Source organism: Lepidothrix coronata, unplaced genomic scaffold, assembly GCF_001604755.1.
Source record: "Lepidothrix coronata isolate B3197 unplaced genomic scaffold, Lepidothrix_coronata-1.0 Scaffold6, whole genome shotgun sequence".
In the NCBI taxonomy this organism is placed as follows: Eukaryota; Metazoa; Chordata; class Aves; order Passeriformes; family Pipridae; genus Lepidothrix; species Lepidothrix coronata.
The window spans coordinates 644,151-657,874 of NW_016690186.1; the positions used below are offsets into that span (position 1 = coordinate 644,151).

The 13,724-nt window shown below is 34.1% G+C and overlaps 1 protein-coding gene across 1 annotated transcript in view; it reads right to left on the reverse strand.

Annotated features, from left to right (window-relative positions):
* LOC108505097 (lipoxygenase homology domain-containing protein 1) overlaps nucleotides 1-13,724 on the reverse strand; it is a 127,943-nt gene that overhangs the window by 113,635 nt on the left and 584 nt on the right. The window contains exons 2-7 of the mRNA XM_017830776.1: nucleotides 12,994-13,171; nucleotides 11,233-11,364; nucleotides 6,611-6,813; nucleotides 3,256-3,345; nucleotides 1,153-1,285; nucleotides 764-915 (exon numbers count right to left, since the gene is read on the reverse strand). Of these exons, the coding sequence (XP_017686265.1) occupies nucleotides 764-915; nucleotides 1,153-1,285; nucleotides 3,256-3,345; nucleotides 6,611-6,813; nucleotides 11,233-11,364; nucleotides 12,994-13,171 (888 nt within the window). The remainder of the gene's footprint in view (nucleotides 1-763; nucleotides 916-1,152; nucleotides 1,286-3,255; nucleotides 3,346-6,610; nucleotides 6,814-11,232; nucleotides 11,365-12,993; nucleotides 13,172-13,724) is intronic.

The window sequence follows — 13,724 nt, forward strand, 5'->3', positions numbered from 1 at the left end:
AATTTTAATTTGAATAGAACTTTATCTCTCATGCATTAGTAATGGCATAAAATATAGATTTTAAAATAGTATAGATACATTTGAAGTTTCCCAGTGGGTTATTACTATTCTTAGAATTTTAGAGATTGCTTTTTGTTTTGTAAGTAAGTGTTCCAATAACAGCTTGATACTCTTGGTTATACATACAAATGTTAATCCTCAATAGCTCGCGAAGGAAGAAACAGGCTTGATAGAAGGTCACAAGAAGGCTACTGGCAGAGTTAACATTAAATTTAGTAGCTCCTGAATTTCAACCATACTGCAGAAAATCAGGCTGATAAAAATATTTTATTTATGGAGGAGCTAAGACATAATTAATCGAAAGAAAAATGACTTCAGATCTCTCCTGTATTAAAGCTACACTATTAGACATTAAAAGAAATAAATAACAAACAGATCTACTAAGATCTGACATCATGGAACAATTTCTGTACACGTATTTGGAGCCAGCTGTAACTCATCATACCTTGAAAGGATATGTTTTAAATTCATTGGCAGCTCTTCTCATCATCCTGAGATGGGGACCTCAAATAATTTTTCTTTCCTTTTTCCTGCCTGTGTTTTTATTCACTCTAGTAATTCCTGGATCAGTAGAAGACTATTTTCCTTAGTTCTTTATTTTGATAAACCTCTGTGATCTTTTTTTTTAATTAGGAACCTGTTAAGACCTGTATAACTTATTAATTATGCTTTTATGGCTAAGCAAATTGTATTTCAGACTTACCATTCTTCTCTGAAATGTCACTGGCATACCAGTTTTATGCAGAAGTCTTAGACCAGAATCTCCTCTTTTTCCATAGATGCACAAATAAACTGCAGGATCTGTATCAGCACGCTCCAAGTCACCGGTATAGACATAAACATGGTATAAAACAACTTCCAAAAGCAACCAAAAGAAGAAAATGCAAGTTACATGTAATCCCAATTAGTTTTAACTCACTATTATAGCTTAGTGATAACAATGCCAGCAAGTCTGATTTGTAATTAATTTTCTGGAATATACTCCAGAAATCAGTCCAACTACCTGCTTTTAAGACTGCTAAGAACCACAATTCAGATGCCATTAATGTTGAAAACCAGATGATTAGTATATACATAACTGTACACACATACTTGGATAGATAGGTTTTCCAGCTTCCACTACTGGAAGTTCACAGAGAAATCCTCTGCCATCACAATTCTTTGATAACCGTGCGTTTGCTGGAAAATTCAGTGTTTTCTTGCTCTTTAGATGTTGCAGTGTCACCTGGAGAAGAAGCAATTCCAACTATGACTCAGTACACTCTTTTCAGTGCCATGTTTCTCAACAGCAAAACATGGTTTTGTACATCTTTTTTTTCTATCTCAGAAAACAATAACACGAATCGCAGTATCAAAATATATTTATTTTGGCCGCTACTTTGCAACAAACAAATCTGTAACTGAAATTTGTGAGTTTGCCATTAGAAATATTACCAAGTCTGACTTCTGTCCGTGAATCATCTCTATGTAACACTGCCTGGAGTACTGAAGACTGAAAATCTGATAGGTGACGTTAGGTCAGAGTGAGCTTTTGGAAGATGTGGAAAGATTGACACATTTTTTATTTTAAAATGAAAACAGGATGAAACTCATCATCTACATCCTTCTGAAATTTGGCAAGTAGAGGATATGTTGAAATCTTAAATCAATTTGTATTATATTTGGCTCTTTTACAGCAGAAAAAAAGACAACCTGTGTACCACCACCCTCTATATATTCCTCTGAAGATGATTAGAATTCAAATTCTCAAGCTATTTGCCTATGTACATTTTGATAGCTGTCTTACTTGTTTCCTATAACTAAAAGTCATTACTATCTTCTATGAAAACAGTTTTTATTAGTCTTGAATTACAAGAATGTTTACTAAAGGTTTTTTCCGTAGGCCTTGACTACCAAAAGGAAAGCAGTGCCAAAAATTATCTTTCTGCAGTTGTACTTTGAGTGTGCGTATGATATGCATAAGCCTTGCAAACAAAATTATGAAAACAAGTATTTATATCCAAATTCTAACACTTAGGAAATCAGAGCAAAAGATACCTTTTTCTCAGTTTTCCAATAAAATATTATTTCAAGTAAAATGAACACTGCTTTTAACACCAAAGCATGTATTTATTCTAATATGAAATACTTTGGCAGCACTGATTCCTAATCTCTAATATTTATTGGCAGAGCTCCCCCTGCTGATTCATAACAATTGCAAATATTAACTGCTTTGTAAGAAAAACACAGCTCTCAACATGATTTCTTTTTCTCTGTGAAAAGAAGTATTTGAAATCCCAGACTTACCCCATGAAATTTGGAACAAAATATTAAAGAAATATTTTGTAATCACTAGGCTGGAAAGTAGGACTCCTGCAATCATTTGAGCAACTGAAATATTTATACTTACATTCAATTTTGGTACAGTTACAGATGAGAGCTTTATGTTAATGTAAAAAATCTGTTATTACTGTCTAATTCTGGTTGTCTAAATCAGGCTTTTTAAGATTACTCAAATGACAAAGAATAAACTTGTTTCCTTTACAGATTCAAAGTAAGAAACAGAAGACAAATATTTATCCCAGTTCTGAAATAAATTTTATATGGGTGTCAGTGTTAACAAGAATTTCTCATAAATTAAATCTGGTGAGCATCCCTAAACAACACGAGAAAAATAGAGTTAAAACAAAACAGAGAAGAAGACTTAATTCACCCAATTGAAAAAAATTAGCAGGTTTTTTTTTCCCTTGAAAATGGTCATAATTGTGAGCTGTGGTAGGGCCCATTAGAAGTTGCTTAGCCTACTCTTAAGCAAACCTTGTTCATTCCTTACATGTAGTTGTTATGGAATAATTGCTGCATCATTTTCAATCTTTCAGAACTGGAATTTATAGCTAAAACAGACACTGAAGAGTACAGACAAGCTTTGAGAAAGTAAAACTTGGTTGAGCCCAGCAATAAAAGACACAATAAAATTGGTGTCTTCATGAATTAGGAATAATTGCAAAATAATCTTACGTATTTCCATCTCTTAGGAGATGGACTGTGTCAGTGTTTTTGTCATCTCTAAAGCAATCTAAGAACACAAAGCAATAATAACTTATCCCAGTCAGCATTTATTGACTCATGAAGCTATGGCTTTATGGAAAGATGGGCCTTTAATTCACATAAAAATTAATAAAACGGGAAAAAAATCAACATTAAAAAAAATCTTACCCTTTGTAAGTTCCACTCTGATTGTTCATTTGGTAATCCATCAAATTCAATTCTTATCTTGTAGATTTTCCCAATGCTTTTTATTTCAACCTGAATAAAGTCAGAACAATACAACGTATAACTACATAAAATTACATATATTTCTTTGCATTGGTTTGAGATTTCTCTGAACCATCGTAGCATCTGAGTGTACAGGAACAGCACATAAGATTTGATTGACAGATTTTGGGGTACAGGATCCAGAAAAGAGACTGCTTATGTTTTGTCTGAGCAGATTTCTGTCTGAGCCCCAGTTTGACCAGACATAGCCTAGTGGAACCATGATGCTTGCCAGGAAAATGATTTGGCAGATATTTGAACTCTCCAAAGTTTGAAGAGTACAAAAAGTTGGTGAGGGTCATTCATGAGAGCAACAAGGAATACAAAATTATATCCTCTAAACTACAGGTCACAAATCTTTCATAATGCAACACAGTAATATCACCATAAACCTTAGTATGTCAAAATGAAGGATATAAAAAGAGTAAGCTCCCAAAAGCTGGCAGAACATCTGCAGAACTTTGGAAGTCACCAATACTACCTTTTCCTTCTGACTATGATTTGTATTCATTCACATTTTCTTTGCACTTTCAAGCATTATATGTGCTCTTATGAAAACTAACATAGAGTAGCAACTCTATCTTCAAAACTTCAAATGAACGCCCACTTTGAAGTTTAACCATTATTTAAAGCAAACATAAATAATTTTAGATCTTTTGTAAGGTACTGCTACGAAAGGAAAAGTGTGTTATCGTGCTATTTCTCAAATAATAATTCTATTCATAAAAAGTTGGTAACAGCCTATTCCTCTCCATCATTTACATCCTATTTACATTGTACAAAAATTGTTTTCATTCTCTTAGAAACACATACTAGCACATTATCAACCCAGTCTTTATCTTCACTAATAAAAAGTGTTCTTCTCTTTTCAGAGGTCAGAATTACCTCATTTCCTATATCAGCTTTTGGCTTTTCGCGCTTCTGTATAATAAATTTTCGCATTATAGTCACAGCATTGCCATGCTTTAGTCAAAGAGTTCTGAAACCAAACAACTTTTAACTTCGATTTCCTGAACATTGAAATGCATATGGAAATCTCTCAGTGGTTGTTTGAGAAAGAATCTGTGGGTTTAACACCTGCTATTTGTATTGGTATAGTTGTTACATCAACTTGAATTTCATTAACAAAATTTCATTAGCAAAATAAATGCAACACTGATGTGACAATATATTCCCTCTTTACCGCTGGATTAAAAAATTAACTTTGTTTTGCTCTGTCAAGTCAGATTCTGATAGCCTTGCTTATGCTGCATAACATTTTTCTCTAAAAGTAGTCTTATTAGAGGTGACCCGGAGACTTTGGGATTCAAGCAGTAGTAAAGTAAGGGTATATATTCAGCTTGACTGAAAAACAGCTATTGTCTTTTTCCCCATTTCACAAAAAAACTAACCCAGTTCTCAATAATATGGGATGTGGTCTTCTCATTCACAGAGCAGGTGTTCACTGAATATACAATGTTATCATATTGTCTGTTTATTCTTACATGACAATTTAGAGTTGCATGATAATTTCATGTATCAACACAAAACAAAATGTAGTGGACTTTGACAGAATGAAAAGAGTGATTTCTGCCTCAAACAAGTAGAGGTCTTCCAGAAGAAACACTCTAGTAAGCTTGATTTTTCTCATGTACAATCCTAAGAAGGATTAGACAGGCAATGACTACTTACATGGGTAAGGTAAGAAAGGGAAGGTCATATATGAATGGTTTTCATTTCTCAAGATAGTTCTACTCAAATTTTTCATAGTTGGGCATATTACTGATAAAGTGAAATGTTAAAGATTTTTACACCGATTCCAAATTGTCTTATTACAGCCTTTCAGAAACTGCTTTCTTACTATAACTCCTGGCCAGAGCTACAATTAAGTTGACTAGGTTGAAAAATAAAATTTGGTATCTTCTGCTCTAGAATATATCAGTGAAAACATACCAAGTTTATGGAAATGGTAAGAAGAAGAAGATGAAAATTTTTTTATGTCTTACATTCCTATCCTCATTTCAAGACCTATTCTGTTAAACAAGTACAGGACAAAGCTTAAAGAGAAAAAATAGAAGAAAGGGCTCTTACTCATGGGCCTTTTCTTTCTTTCTTTATCTACTTCAGACTAAAGAGTGAAAAGCATTTCAGTGACATTTGCTATTTCCTGCCTGAAAGCAATAGTGTCAGGGTGATGTAAAGAATCATAGCAGTAGCTCCAGGTGCTGAGAGAAAAATTCTGCTCTCTCACAAGATCAATATCTGCAGCATACAGCCATAATGGACCATATCTATTTTAGAGAAGAGAAATTGGTCCATCTCTTCAGAATGTATGGATTAACTTTGCAAACATGCCATTACCCAAAATTGCTTATAAATTATTTACTAATTAGGAGAACAAGATTGACTGTGGATCATAATATATAGCCTATATACTCAGAAAATGAACTTTATGATAGGTTATCTTCCTGCCTATGCCCTATTCATAGAGAGCATTATTATTAATATTATTGACATTAACAATCTTGGGTTGTGCCAAGTTTTTATTAGAGGAGTTGAGGAGTGCAGAAAAAAAATGTGAAGAATGTAACTTCTGCTTTAGCTAGCTGAGGACAGCAATGTTACATGCATCTCAGACAGAAAGATCTAAGCAAAACATAAATTTTAATGCCTTTGGTAATTTCCTCTCAGCCTACCTAGACACAATTTCCTCATTACAGTAGAGGTAGGGTTATCCTTAAATTATAGCATAAACCCTGAGTTTTCATTACATGATCAAATGTAGTTTTTATTGGACTCTTACTTGTTCCATGGGTAAATCTGGCCCTTTGGTCATTTATAATATGGCAGGTCTAAAAAGGGTTTTCTTCCTTAATTGAACCAGTTCCACAGCATACATTTTATAGTATGCTTTGAAAACTGTATACCTGAAGATTTAATTACTAAATGATATGCTAGTCTTACATCAGGCACGGTTCGTCTAGAAATGAATAGTTTTTAAAGCTAGTTTCAAATTAATTGCCTTAAAGAAATCAATGTACTTCTGCAGTTATCTCCTTTGGTCAACTATATGAGAGAGGGGCTTTAAAAGAAAGCGTATTTCTTCCATTGCTTATGATATATAACAAGCTGATTTAATACACAATTCATGGAGATTAGATACAGATTTATTTTATACAGTATATATATAGGAGAAAAACATTTTTTCTTTTCACATGACAGAATAATCCTTGGAAAGGTCTACATTAAAATAATGTTCTTAGCCTTCATTAGCTACCTGAAATTCGTCTTCCTGCCTGGGAAGAAACAGCTGCTTCCTGTTGTCCTCGCCAAGAGTTATTGGTCCAGCTACTCCCCTGTCTCCATATATCCAGAGAGCAACATTCGCTTCAGTTCCTGCATTTCCTGTCAGTATTGACACTTTCCATTCATCATCTGAAGGAAGGGAACGCTCACCACCTTGGGGATTGCTCATTTCCTCTGTGAAATACAGAATATTTGTGGGAGACAAAAATTGACATGAAACTTCCAGTTGCTGTTGTAACTTCAGTACATAAAGAGGCCATAACAGCAGGGGAATTGTATTTTTTCATGGCAAGTGAGACAGTCTGAAAAGATTGATTTATGTTTCTTGTCTAGACCAAAATGTGCTGATTAGCTGAGCAACAAGAATCAACTGGAAAATAATAAGTTATCTCTCGCATGCATTATCATCATAGTCTTTATACATATTCTGGAGTAGAGTAAGGATGCTATGATGCAGAACTATGACCATTAAATTGACATTTCTGTTTCCTTAGTCTGGCATTTAGAAATTAATAGAATTACTCCTCTAATGCCTTGTGTTGGGACATGATTAGCAGAGTCACATATCTGGGAATAGAGACAATTTGCATTTCAAATTTAAAAAAAAAATCAGGAAATTAACTTTCTTCAAGTTAAATATTAACTAAATACTGTAAAATAAATCAAAAAGGAGATCAATATATCCTTGCCTAACCACACTTATGCATACAGTGCCAACATTTGATCTAAGGCAGGCTGTACATGAATGAGACAATAACAGCACAGAACCACTTTATGAATAAATTTCACAGCTTTAACGGCTGAGCAAATATAATTTTGGAAAACATAGGCTTCACTTTAGAATAGCACCTAGTGGTCTTCTATCTACCTTTAAGAGAAATATATATATATATGCAGAGATGTCAAATTATACCTCTGCATATGAGATATGAAAAAACAGATTCTGTTAGTCTAAAGGAATTGGGTTTGAGTATTCTAGTCAAAGTGGAGTTTACAAAGATCAGATGGCTGGAACAGTACTTTTGAATAACTAAACCACTGACCATGGAATGCTCTCCAAAAAAGGGAGTACTTGCTGACAAGAATTTATAGTCTATTCTGACACGGGAGGCAGGTATAAATCCTAAATCTGAAAAGATGAACTTACACATTGTCTATATACTGTGTCCTCCAGGGATTCCCAAACTGTTCAATTTGAGAACTCCTTTTCATGTGACTGTAAAGAGACTTTTTAATATGCCACCAATATAAATTTGTTGAAGAATTCCCAAAACATCACTGTGCATGTTTCTGCTGCACTACATAAGTTATGTACTGCTATTAGAGTCTTTTTTTTTATTTGCTTGATTAAAATACTGCACTGGGTTTCTCTGGGATGGAGTTTTTCCCTTGACTTATTAAACTGCCGTTACATCAAAGGAAAAAACAAACAAATAAACAAACCTACAGTAAAAAAAACAAAAAAAAAAACACAAAACCCCAAAACAAAACAAAACAAAACAACAACAAAAAAAAAATTCCCAAACTATGCAAAAGCTATCACTCACTAACAGTAGAATGATACCCAACTAGTCCCAGAGGAATGACTATTTTGAAAAAACTCTGCTCCAGTTCTATTTGTGAGCATGACAATATAAGGGACAATATCTCTTTGGTCAGTTGGGGTTAGCGCAGAGTGAGCAGAGATGGATGGACTCTGCTCTGCAAGTGATGCTCAGCAGCAGCTGAAACGCTGGTGTGTTATCAACACTGCTTTGGTTACCAGTCTAAAACACAGCATCAGACAGACTGCTAGGAAGAATATAAGGTTCATCCCAGCCAAGCCCAGTACAAATACTAAAAAAATAAAGCAATACCTATGATGGAAATTTGCAAAATTTATCTGACTCTGCTTTGTTGCTAGCATTAAAAAATAAGTTTGAATCCTTGAGACTTGCTTCTTAATAAACTTTTATGAGCAATAAATCCCACATCTTGATGAATCACTGCTGAAGCAAATTGGGTAAGTGAAGAAGCATTGATTCAATACTTCATGTTCCCTTTAAATTTCCTCAAATGCACTTTTATGATATTAAGCAAATGCTTTTTTCTTTCTTCTTAAAAATTGAAATAGTGGAACTACAACAAAGTAATTGCTTTGGTATAAGAAATATTTTTGAGAATTTGACTATACAACTTTCTGTAACTTTAGTTACCTAACTTCTTACTTGTAACTCAGAAAGCTAGAGTTCCTTCCAGCTATCTAAAACCACATCTTTCTTACAGCAAAGAGATTAAAAGGTTCATAAAATGCACAGATATTCAAGAAACATAAGGAATCCCAGGCTACTCCATGTGCTTGGGATGAGAAATCCATACTCTGGTGACTGCTACCCAAAGCAGTTACTGCAACCTCAAACTACTACCACTTGGAATAATTTTAATGCATAAACAATTCACAGACTTAGAATGCTTTTTACCTCATAATTTACTGGTTCTTCTTAAAAATGGAAATTGGTTGCATTGATTTGCTACAGGCTAAAAATATTACTGTCTGAAAAGAGGATTTGATGGTTACCCTGCATTAGTCATGAGAGTTTACGCACTTCATGACACCATGCTGTAAATCTATTGCAATAAAAATTCATTCTGATAGGCCTGCATGACAATGATGAAGTCACAACCCTCCACACATTATTTCATAAAAATAACCTTTTTTTAAATTTACTTATCCTAAATCTAACATAAAAAGAAAATTATTTTGTCTCAGAATACCATTTGATTGAGTGACACTTTTAAAATGAACCATCAGAAAAATTAATCTCTAGAGCAAAAGTTTGGGCAATAAACTTGATGTATTTCTATTATACCTGTGTGTATCATTCTTTCCAAAGTTAACTGAGTGGAAATGAGATCAGATTTTATTTGATTCTTATTTGCTCTTGTAAGTAAAATATATTAAAAAATTAACAGCATCTAATAGTACACCAGGCATACAGGAAAGGAACACAGAGGATATAGAGAGCATTTCTCAGAGGTACATTTTGTTAATACTAAACCACAGAGATGTTCTCGAGGTCACAGACTGCTTTTGTGTCATGGAAGCTAATGACACCTGAGCTGTTAAGTAGAAGCTGTGACCTGACATCCTCTCTATACAGTGAAAGAAGTTTCTTGAGGAACATTGCACTCATACTGCAACAGGAGAAGCCCCAACTACTGTAGCAGTTTCCAGTTCAATTAATCCTAAATCAATTATTATTTGTGAAAACAGAAACCAAAACACAGGTTAGCAGACACAGACATAAAAATGATGGATTTAATTTGCCCTGAGTTCGACTGCTAAACCTACTGCTGGACTGTATACTCAGTACAAACATCACCCTTTTTCAAATGCTAACTGGGAGTAAAAAAAGCAAATGAGAATTTAATGAATATGAGTTTAAAAATCAAGGTTCAGCTGTACATAACAAAAGATAGTTACCTTTAAAGTATTTTGAGTGAAAATATCTTACTAAAAATGACCATTTTCTTGGAAGGGCAGAGTACCTTTGATATTTCTATTTATTTAGCACAAGCACAGTCCACATTTATGAATGCCAGAAAAACTACTTACAAAGTGCTATAGACTCTATGTAACCAATTTCACTGCAGATATTGCTTTTACAAAAGGATCCTTTGTATCCAACCCTAAAAACATCCAGCTGCTTTGAAAACAGGTTAAATGGGTTGTGTATTGTTGCCATGTGTTTTGGACACAGCATATCTCATCACTTGCTGACAACCCACAACACTTTGGGAAGGCTTAGAGACACAGTGATACAAGATGAACTCTGATAGATTAGAAAGTGGGTGTTTTTGAGCTAAAAATGGAAACAACATTGCCAGAAATAAATAACAGTAATTGATAATGATTCACACCTATGTCTGGGATTTAACCATCCTCACTCTTTAAGAGATTTATCATTCCCTGTTTTGTTTAGGTGTGTAGTTCCTTAATTACATTTTGTTTTGTTACTACGATGATGAATATTTCTAAAACTGTTGTCTTAGACCTTTTATGCTACTTCTAAACCACAATATGTAGCTATAGAAGAAAGCAGTTTATTCTAAAAAAACACATCACTCCAGAAGGATGACCAGAACTTTTATCTGTTCCTACCTGCCAAAACATAGGTATAAAGCTAGAATGCAATGAACCAAAGTCATCTTCTTTCCTCCAGTGAACCAAAAAGCTGAAAACATGAGTGTGCGAGACAGTATAAATAAGAAATATTCCATTACTTTCAGCAAGCTTTATATTGGCCTCTGCACCATAACAACCCCTTAATTTCCACGGAAATAGTCCTCAGATAGATTACTAGTTCCTTGGAAAAAAAAGTAATGCAAAGTTATTCAATTTACTGATTGCTGCCTTTTCAATAAACCATATTCAAATATCCTCTTAAAAAAACAATGACTGGCAATGTGTTTTATGTTGCATGTATGCCTGCATGATTCAACAATCTAGAAAAGTCATTCATTGTCCTTCTTGAGATAAGTGTCTGCAAGCATGTACAGAAAGCAGGCTTAACACCATGCTGTATCACGACTAGTTTGTAACCTGTCACTTACTGGAGGATGGGGGAGTTGAAGGGCTTTGAGATACCAGCTTCTGGGCTTTTCCTGGTTGGAGTTGAGATTCTCTGAAGTCTTTCTTCTCTTGATTGGGTGCTGCAGAGGTTCCCATAGGTTCTTCCCGGCCAACTAAAACAATGAAATGTAAATTCTGTCACTAGCTACAAGCCGTTTGCTTTTTCTTGCTCAGAAACTACTAAAAGATCTCATTATTATTCAACAGAGTAGATATCAAAATCTTTTCTCTATATATTGCACAGCTAGAAGCAATAGGATTTTATTGTTAGCAGAATGCCACAAGAAGTGGAAAAAAAATCAGGCATGCCAATTAAAGTCCATTCCATGCTTTGAAAATCTAAGTAAAAATTTAACAATGATGTATGAATAAAATGACTTGTTAAAATGTAGCTTTCCTCAAAATAAACTTCTCCACCTCCACGATGTTTCCTTTCTTAAGAGTGGGAATGCTGAAATGAAAACTGCTAGAGGCCATTTGAATAATATGAAGCAAATTGATATTGTTAAGATGAAGCAAACAGAAAATATGTATTGCTGTCATAGAAAATATTAGCTCCTTTCTATATTCCTTTTACTGGACAACAAGGATTCAGAAGAGCTGAAGCCTGTAACAAAGTAACATTTAGCTTTATTTTGTGACATTTCTATCAAAAACACTGTTTTTCCAAAATCTAACAAGGGAAAATAATTTCCTCATTTCTACGAGGACACAGTGATCAAAATATTTTTTTCACCTTGCAGCAAATAGAGACTGAACAGTAGGAATGCCATTGCAGTGACTTTCATAAGGCTTCTCTGTGTCTTGATCACAATACACATAGAGCAATTAGTAAGATTAGTTGTATGTTTTGATACTTTCTCTTTGCATTCAGGATAAGCTTGTTCCACTTGTGTTTGGAAAAAATCTGACCAGCTTCTCAGTTTCAAACTGATGTCCAGTTTAGCCTTTCCATGAGATGTTTCATTTCTTGATCTCTGTAGTCATGTCCACCAGATAAGAATATGTTTTATGTAGAATAGAACTCCCTGCAGTTATAATCTCAGTTAACTGGTTATCTTTGGTAACCAATTTTTCACCAAATTAGAAACGTCATTCTCTTGCAGGAGAAAAGACAAGCAGGCAATCCAGGGACAGTGACCCAGAGTGTGCTGAGAGATAATTTCTGAGTCTTAGCTAGTTGACTAGAAAAGGTGAGCTCCCCAGTGAGGAAGCATTTTGACCACAATAGCTCTCAAATCTGACTATGGGACAGAATGGCATAATGAATATACTAGTGTGGGGGACTACAATATATTTCACATCATTAAAAAAGAAACTGAACATTGCCAAGTAGGTCCTCTTGAAAGACTACTAATTCCCCTATAAAATCAGGAAAGATTATGGTACACCTGGTAGCAAGACAACATCCCCCAGGCTTCCATAATCTGTGGGCAGAATGGGGAATACACGCAAGGAATCAACTCCATCTCTATCTTTTCACTTATTTTGATTCTCATTTTCAAAAATCTATTAGTAAAACTATTGATATCTTCTGCATAATTTATTATTATAAAAAGAAAGTAAAGGTAACTAAATACATGGCAGAAATTAAGTGTACATACAGTAAACTTTTAAAATTACTGAAACACAACAAGGAAAATTGTGCCCACATAACTTTTACACTTTTGCTTTGAATTTTGTTAGAAAATTAGAAAGACTAATCTCTAAATCAAACTACAAACCATTGAGAAATCACATACATTTGATGACCTGTGGGTAGAAAAAAATATTTCTCTCTCCAGTGTTAACAACTGGTTTAGTTTGGCCATCTGGCAGGAGACCAACATATATCCCTTTATTTTGCACTGATTCTAGGCTTATAGATCCAGTTTCCAAATTCTTCTCAATTTTAAAGTGACAGTATTCATCACCTGTGCCCTAAGAAGTTGAAAACAAAAACATAAATAAAACAATCGAATTCATGTAGCTACAGGAGCTAGATGTTTCTTAAGTCTTAATTATTACTACTTTCCAATAACATTTCAGATTAACTTTACATTCCTCACAACATGCTACATTATTACATGCATACCTGCACCTTATTCTTGTTTATTCCTTTGTGACCAGAAAGACTAATTACATAAGTTAGGTAAGTGAAGGACCAAGTGAAAGCATTCTGATTTATGTTAGAATTTAGGCAAATTCTAGGATATATTCAAAGGAGTTTCCCAGTTCAACAACTTTCAGAGGATTAAGGAATGTGAAAATATTTATTTCAGAAAACATATGGTATTTATATACAGATTTTATAGATAGCACAGATTTGGTAATGCTACATAATATAACATCCATTAAATAGATGTAACTTTTTTTTCAAGTTCATAGCACTTACAAGTTTAATTTCAAAACCTTTACCCAAACCCTCTTTTTATCCAGACCTCCTGATCCATTGGTGAAAGCATTGCTGAAAAATAAGATACTTGCAAAGCCT